The 24512-nt window shown below is 48.6% G+C and overlaps 1 protein-coding gene across 1 annotated transcript in view; it reads right to left on the reverse strand.

Moving 5' to 3' along the window:
• c14h14orf180 (chromosome 14 C14orf180 homolog) overlaps positions 1 to 24189 on the reverse strand; it is a 135834-nt gene extending 111645 nt beyond the window's left edge. Inside the window, exon 1 of the mRNA XM_072699199.1 lies at positions 24062 to 24189. Within this exon, the coding sequence (XP_072555300.1) occupies positions 24062 to 24148 (87 nt within the window). The 5' untranslated portion in view covers positions 24149 to 24189. The remainder of the gene's footprint in view (positions 1 to 24061) is intronic.
• Positions 24190 to 24512: the final 323 nt, after the last annotated feature.

The raw sequence follows: 24512 nt of genomic DNA on the forward strand, positions 1-24512 counted from the left end.
TCTGGACGTCTCCCGCACAAAATGGTAATGCGGCAGGAATTTCTAAGCGTAAACAGTTACGCCGGGAAGAGGATGCATGAGCGCCGTCACATCTACTGGCCGCAGCCATGCAGTATCGCATCTAGAAGTCTGTTGCCCTCGAGCTCCACAGTTGCAGGGATCTGAGAAAGCAGTTTGTTTATGTGACATAAGCGCCCTCAGCCATCCTTCTGACAGGGACTTCTCAAGTGTGTTTGCAACAGAGATGTTTCTTGAAGCTGTTCAAAGGAAGGGGCCTCTCTGAGGGGGTGGCTGTGGCACCAGAGCGCATGGAGGAGGGAGGTCTGTCCTTAAGGGAACTGGTCTGAGATAATACAAGAGTAACAGGATACAACTACCGCCTGAGGAGAGGTGCCTCTCCAAAAATGGACGTAGGAGACCACCTAGGCTCCAGCCCTGGGTCAACTCAGCCAAGGGGGTCCAAGAAAGGGGAACAAAGCTGGCGCCGTGCAATTTCAGGAGGCTCTCGAGAATCTCTGACAGCCACATCCTCACGACCCCAAATAAATCACCCTTCGAGTAAAAGAAGTGTATACAGATATTTAAATGGAATGAATGTTAAGAAAGCAGAGCAGGACAGAGCCCAGACCCACATGGAGACACAAAGACTTGACCATGCAGCCACACACACACATACAGCATAGCTGTTATGCCCCATAGGGTGAATGAAAATTATTGCCGAACCTGACTTCCTTTTAAATACTTACTCCACCGATGCCCTTCACCAAAACCAGATAATAAATCTGTGATGTAAAAGGAAAGGCAAGGGTGTGGCTAATCACCCCTACCCCCACGCATAAGCATTGCAGGAAATGTCAGCTAAATGAATAATAAATAATGCCTGGTACATGCAATAGCGGCATCATCCGGGCCTTAGCAGACCATTAACTGGAACAGCGGTGAGGTCGTGGCGGCTGAACGGGGAGCCACACACCCCACTGCCTGCCTGTCACCTCACATCCTTCCTAGGCTCGCAGGAGGAACTGCCACAAATCTCCAGTACTTCCACCGGCCCTCCGTGTGCCCTGAGCCTTTGTAATTAAAGCCTTTGACGAGAAAGTGTGTGTGTGGGGGGGTGGTTGCATGTATACACACATTTTACAGGGGTCGAGATAGTGAATGGTGGGGAGGGGGTGGGAAGAGTGGGGAGATGGTGGGGCGGCAGTGTAGCTTGATTGCCACAGTCTCCAGGTTCAATAATCCAGAAGCAGATTTCCCAGAGGGCTCTGCCTGACAAGCAGGTGCCACTCAATCACATAGACCTCCCACTTCCCAGAGAGGACAGATGGCCCTGGCCTGCTTAACGATTCCACCATCCCTCTCCCCGTCCTCTCCCACCCACCACATCCAAAGAGCAGCCTCCACCTTTCTGTGGACCATCACACACACACACACACACACTCATGCACACACACACACACCTCTGGCTTTACTGCTAAGGTAACTAAACAAACTCTTGGTCGAGGGGGGGGGATTTCAGGGGAGGCTCCGCTCCTTGTCCAACCCTTCAAAGTAAGGGGGGGCCATTCCCAGACAGACACCGAGAAGCAGATGTTGGGGCAGGTGTGATCCAAGATCCAGTCCCTCCTTTGATCCTTGCACACACACTTCCCATTTCGTCTCCCCCCCGCCTCTGGCTCCTCAGCTTAAAAGCTGCCGCGATGATGCGGGCGCCGAGCGAGCATTTACATATCAGGGCGACACGACGCCGGGACATATTTATAACACCGCAATTAGCAGCGGAGCACGACTCGCTCCTATCCAGGTACACGAGCTTCTGATTCAGAGGCAGTCCATAGGGTCCCCATCAGAAGGCGGCCCTTGAGTGCACACAGCAGTAGACGGGCATGGCATCAGACACAGGGCAGAGAGAAGTCGGCAGAAACTGCAATGATTACTATTCAATCTGACCAAGCCCCCTTCTCTGAGCCAGGGGTGCTGTTCACATCCCAGCTTTAGATTTTTTCACTCGACCCACAAGACGACAAACGCAACTCCAATAAAAAGCACTGGGTTACTGTGATACTGTGACAATGACACCGCAGCTCTGATCAGGATCATTGTCAGGAAGCCGGGGAGGATACCTCACCATTTGGGTTCAGCTCAAGCACGCCTGGGAGTTTGGGGGGGGGGGGTTCTCATTTGTGAGGTGTGCAGCGACACGTGACGAGCAGCGGCCGGCACATAATCGTCCTCTTTCCTCAAGTGGGGCCCCCGGGAACCGGAGTAGCCCCCGGCAGCGTCTGCGCGTGAGGTGAAAATGAATGAAAGATGGGCCCCGCGTTTGTTAGCTTGTCGAGGGCGCAACGTTAACGAGAAACCGAGATGAAAACCCGTTAAAAAATCCCATTAGGCCAAGCAGGACAAAAGCTCAGGTGACGGTGGATGAGAGACCCAAAGGTGCAAGACATCACTCAGAGAGCAGAGACGGTGTGCAGGCAAAGCAGCCGGTGGTGATTAAAGGCCAACTGTATGTGGTGCCGGACAAGTTTAACCGCATGCCTCCAACATGCTGCTTAGAGGCGCTGCACGTGCTTGGGTTTGGCCCCATTACCCAGCATGCAGTCCAATCACCACTAATGGACAACTCTCCATCACCCATGGCTGGGGCCTTTGATCTGCTATGATCTCTCATGCCGACCGCCCCCCCCCCCCACTATCCCACCTTCACGTCCCTCGGAAAGCCTCTCAATCTCCTCGCTGACACCTGACCCCCGGGGCATCCCTGGGGTCCTTCTAATGACTTTGCAAAGCAGAGAGATGATGATTTTTTTTTCAGTCACACATGTGGGATGAGGGGACAGGGATTCAGCCGCAGGCTGCGAGTGGGACGTGCCCCGAACACAAGGAGTGCAAGCATCCTCACCAAAGCTCTTCAGGCAAGCCTGAGAAACAATCAACACCTCGTCCCACCGGTGGAGGCAAGATGGCTCCAGCCCAACAGGAGGCGATCAGCAAATTGGAGATTGGGTGGGATGGGAGAAGTCCCAAGATCTCCAACCCCCAACCCCCCCAGACTCATCGTTAATGAGCACACCAAGAGTCAGCTCAATCAGCCTCCTCGTTAGCTACACGCCACGTGAATTCCAGATGTTTACATCACAGGTTTCAGAAAAAGCAGAGGCACTGCTCTTTATAATACAAGTCTCTCAGATTGTGTGGTGTCTGGCAGTAGGGACGGCATCCTCTCTGATTTTGTTGAAAAGAGAGGACTTCCTGTTTTTATGATCCGTATGCTTGGGCAGACACAGGAGACGGCTAGTTAATTCAGCTCAGATCATTTAATGTCCAACCAGCTACACGCTCTTTCTATGCTATGATCTCTCACGACATTCAAATTCAATAAACTAGAGATAAGAGATTTACAGGAAAACCTGATTAAAACCAGTAACATGACATAATTATAAAGATTATACAATTTTATAAGTCTGGTTAAGTACCCTGGTGGAGAGATGCCACCCTGGAAGTATGATCTTCATCCTCTAGCTTATGTGTCCAGGTCTTCACCACTACATCATGATTTGCCATGGCCATTCACGTTGTTTACATCATCCTTCCGGTGAAGATGTGGTCTGGATGCCTCCATCAGTTCTCCAAAGTGGAAGGGGAGCCCTGGTCAGGTGTGACCCTTCAGCTGACTCTCAAGGTAAACGTAGATATGACACTCACTCCCCAAGAGGGACTAACAGTGGGCAGAGATCACTATATAACTTTATATGAAAGGGCTACATGAATGAATAAAGAGAAAGTCAGCATGACCCGATAAACTCTCTTGCTCAAGCATCCGCTTCACTTTAGGTATAATGGAGTCTCTTCCTACACCTCAAAGTTTGATGGGAAAAAGATGTGCTGCATATAGGGGTGGGGGGGGTCAAAATAAGACTACAGCACAATAATACACAGTGGCAGTTATTTCACCCCCAAGGTATAGGGAAGCATTCCTCCAATCAGCTTTCTGAGGTACACAAACACTATATTTTTCATTCAGCTCCTCTTCGGAAACCATAAGGCTTTCTTGGCATTTTTAATCTTCTCCTTCGGGGTGCAAAATGTCCCTGATCACAGCGAACAGAGGACAGGAGATAAAACCCAGCATGCCCTGCGGGGCTGCTGACAAAGATGGCTGTCATGTTGTGGTGAAATTCACAGCACGATGAGCTAAGTTTCACCACGGATGCGGAGGAAAACAAGAAAATAAACAAACGCTGAGCTCCACATCTGGAAAGGCAGGGCTCTGGGGAGCCACAGTCACACGGGCTTGGGGAGGGCGGACGTACAGCTGCATGGTTTTCACCATCGTCTTTGGGAACTGACTCATCACCGGAAAAAAGCGGAGACCTACATGACCAGTGAGAAAGCAGACGGTCAGTGTACGCTGGGCCTGGCTCCCGGGCGGCTGAATCGGCCCGGGGGAGGACCGTCAGGTGACCTTCGGCCACCGCTGAATATAAATGCTGATGTGACAGATTCTCCAAGCAGCACTAAGGGCTCCTAATGAACCGGGAGGCTTCTACATGCATAAAAGAGCCACAGCTTTGGCGGAAAAGGAAAAGATACATAAGATATATGGTCTGCTCAGGCAGCCTAAAGCATAATGAATAAAGAATGATTGCCTATACTGCAGAGCTTGATGGGAGCTATGGCCAGCCAGCCTCATCGAGGGTGACTTATAATTTCAGTGCAATATGTAGCTGCCTTTGTGGAGCATCGGCTTGGACCAGAGCCTGACACTCACCAGCCTTATGATTTAAACAAATGATGTCAGACGGATTCCAAGGCAAAGGAGACACCGGCAGGCTAAGTCCAGCTCCAAGTCAGAGAAAGTAACCAACGGGACGGTAATGGAAGGCCAAAGAGGGGAGGCTGGCAGACAGGAAGGGGTTCCTGCCAGTGCCGTCATAGATCAGCACAAGCTGGGATACTCGCGCACAAGCACGCCAAGCCTCTGCTATCGTACGAGGCTGACACCCCAAAGTGCCTATTTGTCGAGGATGAGCTCAGAGTTTCCTCCTGTTTTATGACCCAGTTGTCACTCCTGGTATGTCTGAAGCCTTCGGGCAAAGAATGGAAGAAAAGCAGGAGCAGTAAATTAAAGCCTGCAGACGGTTCGTCTTGCGCGCGTAAGACCTCGTGACAGCTGCAGACATTTCTGCTGTACAGTTACGCTTCCCTCCATAACGACCACGTTGTGTTTCAGCACCCAACACTGATGTGAAAACACAGCTGGCACACATTTTTTCCTTGTCATTAAAAACACTGCACAAACACTCCCACTGTGCCTACGTGCATATTTACTCACATGTAGGTTAGAATGAAATGGCAGGGGAACAGAAGCTTACTAAAAGTGAAACATTTCAACATGGTGGAGGATTGAGTTTAAGGTCTGGGATTCAAACACTAAGAGCCAACGCAAGTAGGTGGTCACAGAGCAAGTCCAATTTCACGGCTTTACACCCAAGCTTTAAAGCCAGGCTCTGAGCCCAATTCTGGCATGGGGGGGGGTTACTGTACCCATTTCCCCCCACCTCAGACCCACAAAGACGCTACAACGTGCAGCTCCATCGTTTGACTGTTAGGCTACGTTCACACTGCAGGACAAATGTGGCCCAAATCCAATTTTTTGCTCATATGTGACTCAGATCTCATTTTCTCATGACAATGTGAACAGCACAAGTCACATGAAATCCGATTCTTTCAATTACGATTTGGGCCACTTCAGTATGTGGTCATAAATTGGATACAGGTCTGATTTTTTGCAATGCAAGCTCAGTCTGAACAGCGAAATCGGAATTCATGCGACCTTTACGTCACTCTCGATCGACGTTCGTCACAATTCTGCGCAGGCAGAAGTCACCATATGTCTCCGTCAGAGTGCCAAACATGGAGGAGAACACAGAAGTTGGCCAGTTGAGGGACAGTGAGGTGCTGGATTTAATAAGTATTTGGGGAGATAAATCTGATCGGGCAAAACTGGAAGGCTCATATCGTAACTGGGCAGTTTTCGAATCAATAAAGTGACGTCTTTGTTTTTGCGCATGCGCATCATTGCGTCTTTGTTGCTTTGTGCGCACGTGGGCCAGTTCAGTATCGTGAACCGTTCACATTGAAATCTGATATAGCCCACATTAAATAGAGTAATGTGAACAGGCAAACAAAAAATCCGATCTGAGCAGGAAATCAGAATTGAGCATTAAGCCCTGCAGTGTGAACATAGCCTTAGATTAGGGGCATTTCTTCCCCATGAAAATAAATGACTGGTGTCCCAACCCGGCTGGTCCCAGCGACGCAAACGCCTTGCTTTCTGTCAGGACTGTTTACATCTTTCCTTCAGCAGATGGCCAGCTATCTGCCCGCATACACCCCTCACTCTTCTTCCTTTTTGGAAAATGTGGCGTGCAGACGCACAACTCCTTATTAGGCCGGCGACACAGAGCAGTGGTGCGTCCCCGTCCCGTTCAGAGAGCTTCAGGGGCATGGGGCTCACTTCACCCCATAAAACCCTGGCGAAGGAGCTCTCCCGCCTGCAGGATGAGACCTCGCCTCACCTTTGAGGAGCTCACGGGGAATGCACACAAACTCCAGGGGACTTAACACACAGAGCCATAAAGCACCAGAAGCTGACATTTATGGTTATGTCAGATCCGTGCAAAGTCAAGCATTGTGCATATAATTAGGAGCGCAGTGGTGAAAGGGGGTGGGGAAAGGGCGGGCGGCAGGCAGGAGTACTGCACTAACTACGCACTGCACACCGAACACTAGCTGCAAATGTACCAGAGGGAAAGCAGCCTGTGATCTGATATACGGCACACCGGCACCCAAGGAGTAAGAAGGCAGCCTATCACTGACAGCTTGTCACTAGCAAAAATTTGAGTGCTGCGGGACACTTTTTTTTGCCCAGGGGACAACACAGCATGTGACACCACCAACGGTGGGTGATCTCTTGGTTCAGAGCAGACCTGCGGGGAGCCCTGGCCACCCATAGTGCCCAAGGGGGGGGGCAGAAACCCCCAGAGAGGCTCTAAAAATGATGATCCCCAGAATGTATCCCGGGCTTTGACAGTGCTCCTCCTCACCCACCATACCGATGACAAATGATACGAACAAGAACAAAAAGTAGCATCCCGCTCCTACGGCAAGGGGAAGCTCTCATCACTTAGATGACATGCCAGCTTCAGATTTAAAGACTCCCTGCACCTGCGAGCTCCATCTGCGGGAGCATCTGGCTGTTAGGGCTCCCATTGCTTCCCGTTACAGACATTTAGCTCTCGCTTCCTCCCATCCAAGCCTGTCAGGCCCGTGAATCCACAGTGCGCACTCAACATCTGTCTCAGACAACATAGGAATGGGAATCAGCGCAATGTGCAGAGCTGCAGCTAAGGACTAAACACATCAAGTAAAGGCGGCTGATTAGGGGCGGCAACTGAATTCACTCTTTAACAGCACCAGTAACCTGGAAACTCAGCACCGGCCTAAACCCAGACCTAGAGCGCGATTACAGTGTTTCTGAGTCAAAGCCTTCTGGAAGTAAAAGGCTTGGTCTTTTGGTCCTTTAATCCTCTCGATCACTCATGAAAACACATAAGATGCAACTTTGGACAGACCGGGAACAGTAATATTATACATCTAATGACCTTGAGCATTGTCAAGGTGAACAATCTCTGAAAAGGGTAAATTTTCCTTCTGTTTGACTCTCCTCTCGCACTTTCTCTCTTTTATTGGCATTTAGTCCCAAAATCTTGCAACCGTCAGTTTCATGCCTAAGCAACTGTGAAAGGTAGATGAATCTAGTGATTACCCCCACCCGCCCCGCCAAAAAAATGAGGTCATTCTAACCCACAGGGGTCAGATGGGCCCAATCCCGTCAGTGGATTATTAGGTTTGAGTCCCATCCCATCTCCTCAAACATCAAAATGGAAATAAGCCAATTGTATGACAGCATGGCCCATGTCTTCAGCCGTCTACACAAAGTGTGGCAAACATTGAGGAGTAATTGATTGAACCCAGCGGGGTTTCACATGGGTTCAGGAATGGGTTACGCTGCAGTAAGGTGCCTCCACAATGGGAGGCCCACTTTCGGCATTCTGCCGCCTGATTTCACAGGCTGAAGTCCGCCAGGCACAGTCAAGGTGTCCGTAGGCAAAAACCAATCACCACAAGATTGCTCTGAGAGGACCAAGAGGAGAGCTTGGTATTCATTAGCATTTGAACCCTGATTCACTGAAAACACAACCTGCTGTGACCTACTGTGAAACACATTCGGTTGAAAAAATCGAAATCAAAATCAGCGGTCAGACCAGATCTCCAGTGGCAGTGGCATTTGGAGACAATGAAACGATGATAAGCCACTCCAAAGCATTACACAGAGATGTTAAAAAGGGAACCGAATAGAGATAAAACTAAACTGTTAGTCTTATATACAGAACTGATACACAGAACTCTGTGTCCAGCACTTTAGTGTTTTCCCCAGTGTTTTCGTTACCATTCATTCTTTGTTAGTATCCTTTCTTATTTACTTATTTTTTATCAGCTAACCTTAATTTTCTAGATTCTAAAGTACTTGCGGGAAAAATTATTTATAGCAGCACTAATCCATTAGTCCTCACAGACAGAAACTCCTTATTATGCATTTTTATTCAATGAGGTAATAAAGAAATTGCATCAAAATTTTACTGCGATTTCTATCTCTTCCAGCCTCAAAGGCAGCAAGCTCTCTTCAGTTACCACAGCTAATACGATTCCCCCGGCTCCTGTTCCTCTACAAACTATTCATATAACAATTTTATTGCCCCTCCATGGCAAATTTCCCTCCTTACATTCACAAGTATCAAGAAGAACATAAAACCATCCAACAGGGGGAGTGTTTCAGAACGGCAGGGTAGCATTTCACCCCCCCCCCCCCCACTTTTGTAAGTCCTGCCCTGATCTAAATGAGGGTCGGAGCCCCCGTCATTAGTGACGGGAGCATGTCCTCTCTCAGGCGGGCAACAGGGACGATGGTGGAGATGATGAGGGTGTTGTTGAGGATGGAGATGGGGTGGGAGAGGGGCTGACAGAAGTGACAGGCTCACGGCTAAATTACAACACCTCGCGATCTCACTGACAAGCTGACAGCTCGTTATTGCCTGTGGCTCCATCCTTTTTTGCCTGGTTTCGTATTAGCAACTGAATGTTCCTATGATAGGCTAGAGTTGGATTAAACCTGCTTAACGAGGCCTGACAGGTTCCCCTCTTCAGAAGTGCTCGTGAATATCCGAAAACTCGGCAGAAGAGTCTGTAAAAAAAAAAAAGACCTTCCATAACAGTGGGAAGTATCTCAGCAGGAAACATAGTGAAGCTCTATTTCGGGGTGCTCTGTTGCCAGAACATCTAAGAATAAGGTCAGGCAGCGCTTCTTGTTGGAAAAAAATCTGCTGTCAGATTACGAAGCACAGGTAAAGAAAAATCTCAGACAACTCGACTGCTGCTACTTGGACAGTGCCTAATGACCTCATCTACACTGCCCTGGGGTCTTTTGTTAGGAAGGCATTCACAAACAAGAGGGTGAATATTTTAGAGAACGTGCAGGGTTGAACAGGGTCACAGCTACGGTCCCTCCCGTTAACACCAAGACTCATTACCTTGAAAAGAACGCCAGATATAACCGTCCTAACACCAAGTTAACCACAAAGTCAACTAGCGAGTCTATCCTCTGTGGCTGTTCCCGTGTCCATCATCAAAGCTCACAGTATCGATACTCTGCTTTCCAAAGCCCTGTCATGGTGGATATCATTAGCCTTCACAGTTGCTACGTCTGTCTTTTCTTTGTCTAAATGCAAACAAGTGGCGTTGGCAAGGATCCCAGATATCCACACCAGATTATGAAAAGATATGGTCCTCCTTTGAAAGCTGAAAAAAAAAAGACATAAAACACGTCCCAAAGAGTGTGTCCAGGAAATTAAATGCTTGGCTTTTGAAGTCTACTGAGAGATCCTAATAATTTGACTCTCCTTAAGCTCATATGCCTAAACCCATTTTTGCGACAAAAAGAGCCTCTTAAGAGGAATAGCTACACAGACCCATGCTTGGAAAAAAAAAACAGTCACATTTCACATTATCTGTGGCAACCCCTTGAAGGACTGCAATGCAATATAAACCCAGGTGTTCACTATATGGCGGCAGTTAAAAATGACCATTAAGAGTGACCAAGGACCAGTAGAGGACAAGCCATGGTAAGCGGACAAACAGGCATGTTCCTATGGGACAAGATCTGGGAAAGAGGGGGCATTAACCCCCCCCAGACAGTCATTCCTGAGGGACCTCTATGGGGCGACTATTTCTCTTAGCAGGCAACGTCCCTCAAAGAAGAGAAACATTAAGTAAATAAATCTCTCAGCAAAACACAGGAGTTAACAAAATAACGCGGCATGTTCTTCTAAAAATTCTAAGTAAAGTTTCCATGAGGGTGATTCAAAGGGATGTTAAGTCGATTTTCGTCATGTTCACAGGACACACTTTTTGCAGGATCAGGTTCTCTTGTACTCCTGTTTCCAGGCCATGGAGACACTCCCAAATTTAAGGACCTCAGAGTTCCAAAACGTGACCAATTGCAATTAATACAGTAGCCCTTCCAAATCATGCCGATTATTGTTGGGGGCCCTTTGAGAAGGACTCTTGCCCTACTGTGACACCCCCAAATCAGAACAATGACTGGAGCTACATGTCTTTGTCAACCATAACAGATGGCATCCCCCGCCCTCCCCAAGTCTGCGTGACCCTCATGGCCAAGGTCAACCCCTTGCCTTTGTCCCCTTAGCCCCCAGCACGTGCCACGGCGAGAAAAAGCCTAGAGACGCCGTTTAACCCCGACCCACGTGGTGTTCATTCAGAATGAAGGCCAGAAGAAAAATTAAGTTTCAAATTACAAAGTGGCTCATTAAACAGGAGGCCAAAGGAGTGCATTGCGTTTCATACCCCGCTTCCTATACTGCCATCTGGCCCTGGGGATCAATGACCCAAAGGAGAGAAAAATGCGTAAAAAAAACTGCAGAGCTAACAAAGTGGTATGTAGATTAATCAAATGTGTCTCAGACAGAGACACTGATCTCTAAAAACAGAAGCAAACTATTCACAGAATACATGCTGTGTTCCACTTGAACTCAGGAGACAGAACTTCTGAGTTCCTAGTCAGAAATTTCAACTGGAAGTTGGAGTTCTGACTCGGAAAGTGCTAAGAACCTCTGTAACCTCGACCTCAGAATCCAAGATGGCTGTGTCCTTCATCAACAGAACTGAAAGCTTGAGCTATATTCTGTTTATTAGCACTTGTCTTACTTGTGTCTCAGTAAATCGGTCGTACACACAGTACTATCCAACCACTAACCGTGGACATGTTGTTACAGTGTTTGTATGTGCCAAATACAACATAATGCATTGCTATCAACTGATATTGCTAACAATGAACCTGGCTAGAACTGGTATTGTAAATGGCTTTCCAACTTGCTGCACTGGAAAGCGGTTAACTTTCCAGCTCTGACTCTGATCTCCGAGGTAAATGGAACATAGCAACAGCTCCATCGCCCAGAGCCATTGAAACGTGACATTGAACCATTTGTGCCCTTACTATTAGTCTGACAGACAGGAGGGCTTTATGCAAAAACAGTATTCGTGAAAATCATAAATACAGTCTTTCTTGTCTGCAACCTACAATGAGACACACTGCTGCTGGAGAGGAGGAAAGGACTTCTGCAAAGCCCCTTAGCAGGTCAATGGAGAGTGCAGGAGGAAAAGGAGTTCTCACCACGACACTAATCAGTAGCGTTTTCATCACCTCCAAATTGATTCTGTTTAGCTGCGTGGGGCCATGGCCTCAATATATCAGTGGGAGGTTCCCAAGACAAAGCCACCCTGGGGAGAGCAGGGACAGTGCGGCCCAAGCTAAAAAGAGCAAAAGGTGTTGATGTATAGAAAGGGAACTTGTGGTTCACATAGGCAGCTCTCGGGCTGCCTGATAAGCCAACCCAAAGAGTGGAGACATATGTGAGCTTCTAGACCTGCTGATCTAAGCAGCGGCACCTAGAGTTCCAGTCACATCGATCGCCTGCTGGATTGCTGTCGTTAGACCCCTCTTTTTATCATGAGCACTCCGACGCGCCTTGTAAAGTTGTCCTGAGTATTTATGGTGGCTTGGCTCAGTCACGGCCTCGAAGGTGTCACAAAAGAAGCGGTAATCAAAATTCACAGGAATACCCAAGCTGCCTGCGTCTATCGGAAGCCATGAACTCATGGTCGGCCATAAAGGCAAACGGCCTGCTGTGCATTCAGGCAACTGCCTGGACCTCTCCAATCAGATGGCAGTCCTGAGTTCATTTAACCTTGCCTGAGATATAGTCGCTATCAAAGACACAAAAAGCTTAAATGGATCCAATATCCAATTCTTTAATGTCAGTAAGTGTAAGTATTCTTCAACATTGCTGTCCCTCTGGGAAAAAACACAGTATTGAACCAACAGCAAGGTTAGACTGGGCTCTATTGACATTCGAGAAAGTACAGCCACGTGCATCGGCGAATGATTTGGTGGACAAAAATGAAACACGACAGTTATTACATGCCAGGGAATAAAGTAACAGGGACAGAGGCTGCTCCAGTGGAAGAACTATGAAAGCTATGAAATATACTTAGCACTGTTATTTCCCTGGGACCTCAATTGCTGGCATCAGACTCGCTGTGAGGTGCCTCCCTTCCCACTGTGTCGGTGGTGTAACATGCACGACGCAGGGTGCAAACCTGGGACTTGGGCTCACTCTCAATGTTTGTTATCTTTTCTCTTTCTCCTCCCCCCTACCGGTGCATCCACAGCCCCACCATCTGCTGCAGGACTTATTTTAGGATAGCCAAAGCTAGTTCCAGGTGGTAACAGTTTCATCAAGCGGAATGTCTTGCAAGGACCACAGAGGTACCATTAGCGCCAGCGGCCTCATGCCAAGTCCCACGTGCCACTTCTAACGCTTGGGAATTTTCCTCTCGATGGAGGATATGCAACCTGCAGCGAGGCAGACTGGTTCAACAGCAAGCGTCCTCTGCAAGGCAATCATCCAGAATAAAGTTTCAAGTACATACAACCATCTACACATCAAAACAACCCCAGTGTCGACACACCTGTGAAAGAAGACCTCAACCTGCCAAAGATCTTCTGCTCTACAATATCAAAATGAAAATTCTGATTTGATTCCTGCTGCTGTTTTGAATGCTCATGGGAGTTTTACTTACACAAACTTATTATGAGGTATTATAGAGGAGGTGGGTCCAAGCATTAGAGGAGGCGGGACCAAAAAATCTGATTGATTGATATCACCTCCTATAGTTGTTTGGATCCACCTCCTCTACAATCTGATTGGTTATCTCTCTGAACCAATCATTTATCATTCTGCCCACAGAACATTTTTGTGCAGGTAAAACTCCCACGAGCGTTCTTAATTGCGAAAGACCACACGTCCCGACATGTTAAGCAAAATCCAACAACTGTGAACTAATCCATCCTGTGGGATCCAGATGGACCTATTTTCTCCACCAGACCTGAATGAGGGCTCAACTCATAGCATGTTAACTACTTGTGTTTTGCTTGCCGATCGAGGCAGTACAAACATCTGCCAGGAGGACGGGCGGGAATCGGCCTTACATTTAGTCTGCCTGCTTCGCAGTCTGTTGGAACGCGGTGACCTTCACAGCAGGAGGCGAGTACAGGCTGAGGGCCGAGCAGGGCTCATTAACGCGCCTTCTCTGCTCCACCGCTGCCCTCTCTTAGGGGAATAAATTAGCTGTGAAGAAATGTCCATTTCCATTGTCCAAAGGGCCAGTGCTTTATTATCTTGCAGACTTGCTAACGGAGAGCCTCAGGGAAGGGAGAAGCGCCAGCGGGCTCCTCATTCTCAGGCTGTGCGAGGCGGCTGGCCAAGGGCTCGAATGTGAACGCATCACCGAGGAGCCGCGCCAGAGGTTGGACTCGTTACAAAGTTCCAAATGACTTCCCTCATTGAGGCATCTTTCACAGGGACAGGAGCGTGTGCAGACATAACTGCAACAGGGGAGGGAGCCTTTTCTAGTGCAGACCAAAGTGTGATGCTCAGCGATGTGAGGGATTACAGGATACAGGGAAGGCATGGGAAGGGTATGTAAGTCTTCGTTAAGCGTTTAGGGGCAGCTGCTTTCTGTGAAAAACAACGTGGACTACATGAAATAGAATTTTAAAAATAAGGCAAGGTGTGGCATCATCTTGAGACATCATCTTAGAGGAAGGAAGGCATGAAGGTGTGCAAGGCAGGTTGGGCTTGAGAGCGAACCCAGCCAATGGAGCGAGGACACAGAGCCGACGCCCCCCACCTCCATTGGGGGTCCACTATCAAACATGTCAACACAGATCTTAAATCAATAACTCGGAAGAAATTGTCCACGAATGGAGCTTATCCAATTAGAGATATGCTAAGCAAACAGGCCAAGAGATGTAGTTAGGGTCACAGTGAGCTGCATAGCCGTGGGCTACAGTGAGCCTCGCATTATAGCCCAGAGCCCTGCCCTCTGGCAGCTTAGGGGGGACAGATTTCAGAATATGTACACACATCAATGTCAGACCTGCAAGATCCCAGAGAGACGTTTCTACTTCTTTAAGAAACGGACAGGAATCATCTCCACACTGGATGAACCTTTGTCATCGCTTGAGTGGGCTTCAGAAAACCCCATGGGTCAGATCTTTCCATGGTCACCAGGGCAAGGGGCTCCACCTAACGGCTGCATCCATCCGAACATCATCCATCCACACGAGGGCATATTCACCCGAATCAATTTCCAGAGCCTGAATCCAGGGATGGATAAAAGCAATTCACTTTGAAGTTAGTAATGCTGGGGATGGCTTAACAGGCTCAGACAAAAGAGTACTACTAGAATTACTACTGTGGCTGTTTCCACTGATTTAATAGGAGATAAATGCTGTGAAATTGGCATTTAATGCACAAACTAGTGAATCCTACATATATTTATCAAACTGTCTTTTCATCAGAGCAGTAGAAAGTGAAAGTCTTGCTTTGTGTGGCTGGAGCCTCTGTTTTCCATGCTCAAATATTTCCACAGGCGGCATGTTAACTGCCTGTGATGCATTTGGCCAGTCCCAGCTTCCTGGTCTGTTTTGCACGGCTTATCCATGTCTCAGCAATTAAACCGTGAAATGAGGCTCTCCCTCCCTGGGGAGGGTGACCAAGCAGGCAAACATCAACTAGGGGTAAATAATGACATCACTGATTTCCGGCCATCATAATTATCAATATTAATTATAATGCTTGGGGGAGAGCAGAGCAGAGCAGAGTGCCTCAGAGAAGTGACAATGCTGAGCTTCTGGCTGAGGATTTTTTGATTTTTCGTACCAAGGTAATGTAGGGAAGACAGGACCAAGCAAGTTAGTAACTGAGCCCAAAGCTAGTCCCACCTCAGGCCCAGGTGGGCACAGTCAAAGCTGTGGCGCTATTTAAACTGGGTTGTCCAAGCACCCCGCCTGTTCCGCAGGTGTGAGCCAAACGATAAGGCTGCCTTTGGTCTCAGACCACCGATTCCTCCTTAGGAGCCCTTCCGTCAGACCTTCATGAGGCAAGCAAATCGCCAGTGTTTCCACAGGGCAACAGTACTGGATTTTAATCAAAAAGCAGTTGAAGGTATGCCTGACTATGACCAGCAAAAAACCCTGGGTAAGAAAAGTAAAAGGAAAAAAACAGTTTATGGCTGCCAGCGTCCGGTACCCAGCTCGTGAACTGGCTTATCTCCTGACAGCAGCCATGTCCCACAGAAGGAAGACAGGGAATCTGTTAGGGACGGGATTGTTTCTCACACATAACCTGAGGAGGGGCGTCTTATCTCCCCACCCCTGCCAGATCACCTTCCACGTTCCCGTGCCACATCCACCCAGTCATATCCATGCTATGACAATATTTATTCTGTGTGATATGAGCTAGATGGAGGCAAACCTCATGCTGTCAGACGGTCGGCCAGCTTCACGCTACCTTCTCTCCCCCCCCCTCCCTCACAGACACACACACAAACACACACAGACACACACACACACCTGCCTCTGTGCTACCCTCTTGCACGTCTGTTAAACTAGCACTTTTAACCCACCTGAAAATCAGTCACTCTCTTCAGCAAAGATTTGCTGGCACTTAAACAAAAGGATTTTTGAGCAAAAAATAAAAAATAAAGACGGGATAAAGATTTTTCTTTTTTTTTACTTTGAAGCCCCAAGGATGAGAGATGCACACCTCCCTCTCCAGGGTTTGCCGCACCTCCTCCCATCGACAGAGTGCCTTTGTTCTGAGCACAATGCTGAACATCCTTGACAACACGAAAGTCTCAGGAGCGCTCCACGACCTTCCCGCTAATCACCGCAAACCGTCCTGTGCGGGGCTGCCTCTTGGAGGTGTGGCTATATGGGCAGAACCATAGGCTCTCTGTGGGACCCAGTGCCAAAGGGGAGGGGAGAAAGAACGGTGTGTCCAGCACGCATTTCTTAAAGGTGCATTATCGCTTCGTAATCAAGGTGGTCATGGCAAAATCATGAATGAAGATACCCAGGGCTAATAAGACTATTAAAAACAAAAAATCTGCATGAAAAGTGCTAAACAATCTGTTATTTTCTACAGCGAACAAATTAGGCCAAAAGAAATGGACTAATTAGGGTGAGAACACCAGACAAACAAGCTACCCAAGAAGACAAAGATTTCATGGGCAGACAGGTGGGCGAGTCATTGTGGGTCGGTGAGTCTACTGACGCTCCCTTGCTAAAAGCATGCCCCCCCCCCCCACCACACACACAAGCCTTATTTACCTCTGCCCACCCTCCTTCATTTACAGCTGATACTTAGGTATTAACCTAACCTACTAACCTAACCTACTAACCTAACTATTCATCTAAAGCAATGTAATACAGCCCCCCGCAGCACACAGCTAGCTTCACTCATCGGATTGCCACGGATTCTGCGGCCTGGAGACGTGTCCGTGTCATTACTCACCGTCCTGCCCGTGTGCCTTGGTGACACACGGAGTGGCCGCTAGAGCAAGACATCATGCCAGGGATGGTCACCCTCCCCCGCGCGGCCACTGACAAGGAACCAAACTCAGGCGATTCAAACGTTTTTACCCCAGTGCGGCTGACAGAGATGCACGTCAGAGGATCGACTACAGGGCCAGTGTCGAGGGGAACAGGAGAGGGGGCAAGACATGTCCCACCAAGGTTACCATGGAGCTCATCTTTACCCAGCAGCCCCTGCGGCAGCACATCAAACTCCGAGTTACCTAACCTTGGTATTTACGGCCTGGCTGGTGGGCACTAATTCCACTATGGATTATTCACTAAAATTGTTCCTGGTAATTTATTGCCATTTATGGCTGAATAAATTGCTTGACCCCTGCTTAGAGAGAGCAGAGAGACCACAGCCCACAGGGAGCTGGGGATGGGGGGGGGGCAGTGTGGTTGTGTGGGTAAGGGTGACACATCGCCTCCTGGTTGTAAACATTCACCCGACCAAAGTCAGCTGGCACAGACTCCAAAGGACAAGGCTGTACGGTCTATTGATTATCCCCCCACAAAGACATCACCCCGGGTGACACGACGCCACGCCCTCTGCCCCCGTCAAGCAATCATCGCGTCTAGGTCACACTGATTCATCACCTGCCACGGCAGCACCATATTACCAACCTGAAATCAGTTCAACCATCATTTCACCTCTAGTGTGCGGAAATGGTGCATTCAGTGAAATACACTCTAATACACTCTTCCTGCCTTTGCTCATTCTATCTACTCTTTTTTTTTTTTTAATTATGGAAATGTTTTCTGGGGGGATTTTTTCCATCAACGGGCAAAGTCCCATTTCCTCAGCAGGAGACCGGGACAGATACCAGCCACAGAAAAGCATGATGGGAAGAAAATTAAAAAAGGCCCACGGACATTACCGCAGTTCCCTGCTTTCCCAAGTAGTTCTGGGATTGCTGCTGGGTGTGGTGAGTGCATCGATTTATGAGGTCACGAGGGAACTCAAGCATACACGGGTCAGTACGTTTCTTCCTGTTCTATCCGAAACTGGGTCCATTCGCCTCCTCCACAGACACATCACCACCTGTCCTGTTGTTTAGTGAGAACAATGATCCCTCTTCCCCACCCCATGTGTGAGGACCCCCTTCTAAATTAGCGCTGCCTTGTGTAAATTCCCTTGGAAAAAGATGGCATCAACAGAGAAGATAATTATCTTGATTATTCTGGATACATTATTCAACAAGCACTGGGTAAAGGCCCTTTGCTCCAGGGTGTATCTTCTGTAAGTGAAGCTTCTAACATGGCAGATGTTTAATTATTGTTATTTTAAAGACAACAACTCTTAATGAAGTGCACATTATCTACACATTACAGCCCCTCTTAATTACATCAGCTTTTCCCGCCCCAAAAATGGTCAGCATTATTTCATGTTCTCAGCCGAAGCAAACGAAAATCAGGCCTTTGTTATGCTTGAGCCGTTCCCGTGTCTTCGCCACCCGTTGGGGTTGATTGTGGGGCCTGCGACTATGGGTGGCTGGGCTTAGACGTGTTCTCTTTGCAGGAGCAGCCTTCAGCACCTGGTGGAGAACTCCACAGCCAGACGTCAGCCTCGTTGCCAGGCGATAGCCAGCGCAAGTCTACGAGATCAACGAAGCAGCGGCTTGATAAAATGCCACCCCCCCCCGCCCCACACCTTTCCGGGACAAAAGGTCCCAAGCAAAGCTGACAGAATAAGAGTATCCTGAATTCTCCCAGTAACCGGAGGAGGCACAGAGGAGGCAAAGGCACAAGGGCGAACCCCACCCCACTCTGAAGGAAGCATCAATTATTCATCTGAAGGCCTCATGTTTTAACTATGAGCTAATCGAACTGTATGCTTTTTACATCAGAAGAAAACAGCATTTTGTCTTTCTTATCATTTGCATATGCAATTAGTGGCTGGGATATAAGCTCTTCATATGACGTAGCATGAGTACAGAAGAGCATCGATTTAGTTCATATGTTAAAAATACTCATGGTTAATACTACTAAACCATATTTAAATCTAACCTGCATGTCAGGGAATGATTGATTCTTAATAAGCATCCCTTACAATGGTTATCTTATGCCTTACTTAACATGTTAAAATTTTTAATATATTAATAGTAAATAATCATAATGAAAGTACTCCCTCCGGCTACCCCCCTTAAGTCAGGCCAAACTGCACAGGTACCACATCAGCGGCGACTGAGTCATGGATGTTGAACCAATTCCAGGAGGCCTACGGTTCCGTGGTCACAGATTACTCACAGCATGGGGGCGGCACAAGCCTCACTGTCACGGTGCGAATCTCTCACGACTCCATGCATGCCCAACATCTGGGTGCAGCAAGCATGCCCTCCCGGTGCAGTTCACATGCACATGCCTGTTTCCAGGCCGCTTCTTTGTGTAAAACAACTTAACGCCCGGGAGGGTGGTTCGATTAAAAGATCAAAAATCAAACATCTTATTTCCCAGCAGGCTCTGGGGTTAATAAACCGTCTGCCAATTCTCTTATTACGGGTGCTTGGCACAATGCAACAGGGATCGATGGTTCTCCTCGGAACGGGGAGGAAATATGTATCAGTTACACTCAGGGAGATTGCCTAAGTGGCAAAGGTGAGCCAATTAAGGGTAATGAATTTGCGAGTCTTCGTCAATTACCAAGAAGCAAACACGGCACAGAGATCAGGAAAGCAACAGAGTCAATGAAAATTGACATTTTTCTTTTTTCCAAGAAATCGACACAGACTCAGGGGTATTCAAAGGAGGGTCGAAACACAGAGATTCATGCATCGGTCTAGAATGAATTGAACTGAATAGAATGAATTGAACACAGAGTTGAGGCCCACAGGTGGCTTGCTGCTGATCACACACCAATGGTGCCATCGCTGCCCAAACACCATGACATGGCAGCGACAGGCAACTCCCCAAATACAAACATGACTGCAGGTGTCCTCCTGCAGATAATGCTGTTTTATATCAGAGTCAGGCAAGTCGATCTAGCAAAGACATGATCTAAACAAACAATAACAATCGCAGAGGCATGCGTCGATCGTGCTGTTGTACAGAGTCACACAGGACTTATTTCCCCATAACTTCCGTGCTTCCCTAAACATTAAACATGACCTTATTTAATTTGTATTAATTAAGTGGAGTGAATCCTTCATTAAGTATACTGTAATTAAGCCATCACTAGACAGCAGATATCAAAGTTTTACGAAAAATAAATAAATAAAATCATAATTTTAATTAACGTGGGGTAACCCAAGTACCAAGATGTGGTCTCGGTGCGCCCTTTTAGCGAGGCATGACGTCTTGGTCAGTAGCTCAGTAGGCTATGTCTCTGCGTCTGTGATGAGATCATCGCTGGTTTGAACCCCAGCCTCGACACAACAGTCACATGCCTGTGGGCCCTGGAGCAAGGCCTTTAACCCCCAGCTGCATGTTAGTTGACCCTGTGTGTCATGAGGGCGGATGGCGCGACTGCGAGCAATCAGGGCCACGCCCACTCGACTACTTAAACCTTGCACTGAGATTGTTGGTTATGCGACTTCCGAGCAACTCATCCTTGTGTCTTTGTTTCAGCTCCGCTCCGCCCGGCGCTCCCTCTACCCGCACCTCCCGAACCTATCCAGTCCCGCCCTGATCGTCCCCGCGTTGTCTCTCCCTGTGTGTTCTGTCTCCGTCTTCGGACTGATCTTCTGGCTTCACGACCTCTCTGCTTCCGGGATTACGGCGCTCCCTGCGGTTTCTCCCTTGGCTTTGGCAACCTGGTTCGGACTGACTGGCTCTTACCCTGTTTGTAACTTGGACCACGATTTGCTTCTCCCCAATAAAGGATCTCGGAACGACCCCGAGTATTCTGTCATAACACTGTGCTGTGACCCCCAAGCTATGGAGAGCAAAATGGGGATGCTGAAGAGAAACATTCCAATGTACCTGTACTAGCGCGAATGGCAAATAAAGCATGTTTGTTTGTTGTCAAGCAAGGCCAAGCAATAGCGAAGGGCACCACTGAGTACGGCCACCACATAACCTGGGCTTTGCTGCAGACTAGATCCCAGGCTAGTCTGCAGGTAACCTAAGAGTGCTACCACCTGGTGTAGAGAGGGAGCTTTTTGACCTGCTGGGACACCATACATCCAGTTACAGGGCTCCTGCCAAAAACCTTGCCATGGGCAGAAACGTTATAAATCATCCACTCAGCTGGCACTGCGGGAAAAGCGGATAAACGGGAAGCGGCGCTAAGGGTCGATGTCACTTCCTCAAGGGAGGAATATCCGCACATCCCGCATTGTCGGAACGATCTGCTTCATCTCACGAGACCGTTTAGATAGGAAGGGGGGGGAAAAAATAACGGCTTGATTCCACAAATGGAATGCGAGAACACATGGGAATAATCAGCTCTGCTTCTCACATACGGCTGATCAAAAGCTAACTAATGGAGTAGGCAGACGAGGGGGGGGGGACAATAACAATAAAATGTAGAGAGAAAAAAGGCCTGAGAGACGGATGGAGGAGGCAGCCCAGAGGGGGGAGGAGGTGGGGCGCGGGGCCACGCCGCCAGCCGCGGGCCTGCCTCATGGCCGGCTGCTGCTCCTGTGTCTTAATTATGGGTGAGGATGTCAGAGCGGCCGTGGTCCATCTGTCAGGCCCATCCAGAGGGCAGATGTCCCACCCTTCAGGATCCACTCCGTCCTCCCCAGGTTTCCTCCACTGACGCATGTCCGCTTTTAATTAAAGCGCCGGGAAACAGCAGGCGGGGCTTGTCACCCTGCATGAAGGCCAACCAATCAGGCGTCAGGGAGGCGGGGGCGGCTTGGGGAGAATGTGGTTGTCCGGCATCCTACCATCCTTTTGCTCAATCACCATGGCAGGTTTGGGGCCACACAGGAGAAGTGCAGAGTGAAATTATCCCACGAAGCGGGAGGGGCAAAGAATCCGCCCACCCCCAGCTGGCAGCCAACTGGACCTGAGCAGCGGGGTGCAGCATAAACACTCCAACACCACACGGGAAACAAGTCACTGGTGCAGAAACACTGCCCTGACTAGAGGAATTTCCGGAGCGGCACCTGATGACTGACTGTCGCTGTGCCAATGAGGTGACCCCACGACCTGTGACATCACTCACCGGCCACTGCAGTTAACAGGAGCAGAGGGAAGACCACGAGGCCTTGGCAATAAATCAATAATACATGATAAATCATTTTGGTTATCAATCCGTGATGTTTAAGGGGAGACATGATACTCCAAATCCCTTACAGGAACTTTCCGGGAAACCTGACATTAGCTAATCCCTAATGACAGATCACCTTGTAAGACATGCCTGTGCAGAATATGGGGCCTTTAAGTCATGTGATGCTGCAAAATCAGCCTGATCCCTTAAAGGAGCAACGCAAAAAAAAAAAGCAGTGGAACCAACCCGTCTGCAGGGCATGGTCGCTCCCTGCCAAGAGCAGCAGGTAGGGTGGGGGGGGGGGGGACTGTGTGGGGAGAAGGCGAGGCCATGGGACACAGAGGGTCATTCAGCAGCCACCATGGTAGTGGAGATAACAGGGATGGCAATAAACCCTAAAAGCACACACTACAAGGCTCCCAGGTCATTTACATTGTCTGGAGAATCTGCTATAGCTGGACGATCAAAAAGACACATCCTGGTTCTGAACAACGGAAGAGCAGCATCAGATCCAGGCCATCCTGCAGATTTGGCTGTTTCTTTAAACTTCACTGGTGTCACAGACGATGATTAGAGACGAGAAAGTGACCTGCAGGCGAAATGATAGGAAACCCTAGATCTAACCTGATCTCAGAGCAACGGATAAATGGCGAAATAAAGGGCTTCCCCTTTGACATCATGACCACCATGGCTTATTCCATTCAGGTTAGACCAAGCTGCACACTGATCACGCCTTTCCACACAAAACACCTGCTAATGAGTTTTTAAAAATACAGCTTCATCTTCTTCACTCCAAATCACACCCATCTACGAAGCAGCCATCTGTAAAACGGTCACGTCGTCACCGCGTCCACGAGACGATCTGAACACCAGCTTACAGAGTCACTTAGCTATAAATCCTGGCTGCTGTTGTTTACAAATTCAGCCCCTCCTCCCCCCCCCCTCCGTGTGGGAGTGGTTTTCACGGCCATGCCCAGTTCCTGGAGCGAGAAAAACTCCCGTCATTGGTATTCCGCTCGCATGCCGGTGTTCTCCAAAAGCGCGTCTCCACAAAGAGCCGCTTCAGAACGCGAGTTCATTTTCATGCGGAGGAGATGTGCGCATGCTGAACAGTGCTGGGGTCCCCCTGAGCTCCGTCTGTCGTGATTCTGTCAGAGAGGCACCGGAACATGGTGGTAAAGAGTTGGGCCTGAGGATGCGAAGCTGGCAGAACACCGAGGATGGAGGGATGGAGGGATGGAGGGATGAGTGCTCCTATGCTGGTCTCTGACACACACACCACGTCTGTCCTCTTCCCAAACTCATCATAGTCGATCATCAAAAGCAGCTTTAGCACGAGCTCACCATGTTCCCGCCCTACCAGCTGAAAGCCTTACGGTGCAGCTCAGAGAGAAAATAACACAAAGCCTGCATGCCAAGTTCACATGGGGGTGGGGGGGGGGCGGCTGAATTTTTTCCGTTTCCAGCCGAGAAGGAAAGATAAATCTGGGTGTCTGTGGGTCTACAAACCCACCCAGACCCACCCCAGAATAACGTCTGCTGAATATTCATACTGCTCATTGCGCATGCAGTAAAGAGCCACCAGCCATTCACAAAGTACAGCCGTTAATTACCGCCTCCCCAAAACAAATGTCTCACACCCCCTTTCCTTCCTCATCCCTCCAGCATTTAATTAACTGCACATTCGCTCCCCTTCAATACTGCTGGGGATCAATTATTTTTTGAACGTACCGTATTTACATATAGTCTTGTGGCGTCCTGAAGAGCTATGCTTGTGATACCTTGACAGTAAGAGGTGTTGCAGACAGTAGGTTCCCTCTGAACCCTGAATCTGTGGTGCTCCGGTATGTTCTGGTCTTACACAGCATCAGCCGACCAGCTTCAGCCACTTCAGTCACCAGGATATTGGCTGTCCATCACGTTTCTGTTGTAGTTTAATTAATTAACAGGGAATTAATGGTTTAAGGCTCATTTGCATTTTGCTTAATTGTTTGTAAGCGTAATGTATTGAGTGGGGTTAAGCTCATAAAATCGTGGCATATTAAACATTTTCATACTTATTTAACTTAACCAGTCGTCTTAATTATCCTAACGACCTAAACAACAAACACGGCAGGCCTGTGGGACATGTCAGGGACACACACCTGAGGTCCTGCATTGAACGTCGGACCTGTTGGAGGTCTGCTCTAAAGCCGAATGCCTTACATAGCCTGTGAATGAGCAAAAAGGGGG

This window comes from Paramormyrops kingsleyae, chromosome 14, assembly GCF_048594095.1.
Source record: "Paramormyrops kingsleyae isolate MSU_618 chromosome 14, PKINGS_0.4, whole genome shotgun sequence".
NCBI classification, from domain to species: domain Eukaryota; kingdom Metazoa; phylum Chordata; class Actinopteri; order Osteoglossiformes; family Mormyridae; genus Paramormyrops; species Paramormyrops kingsleyae.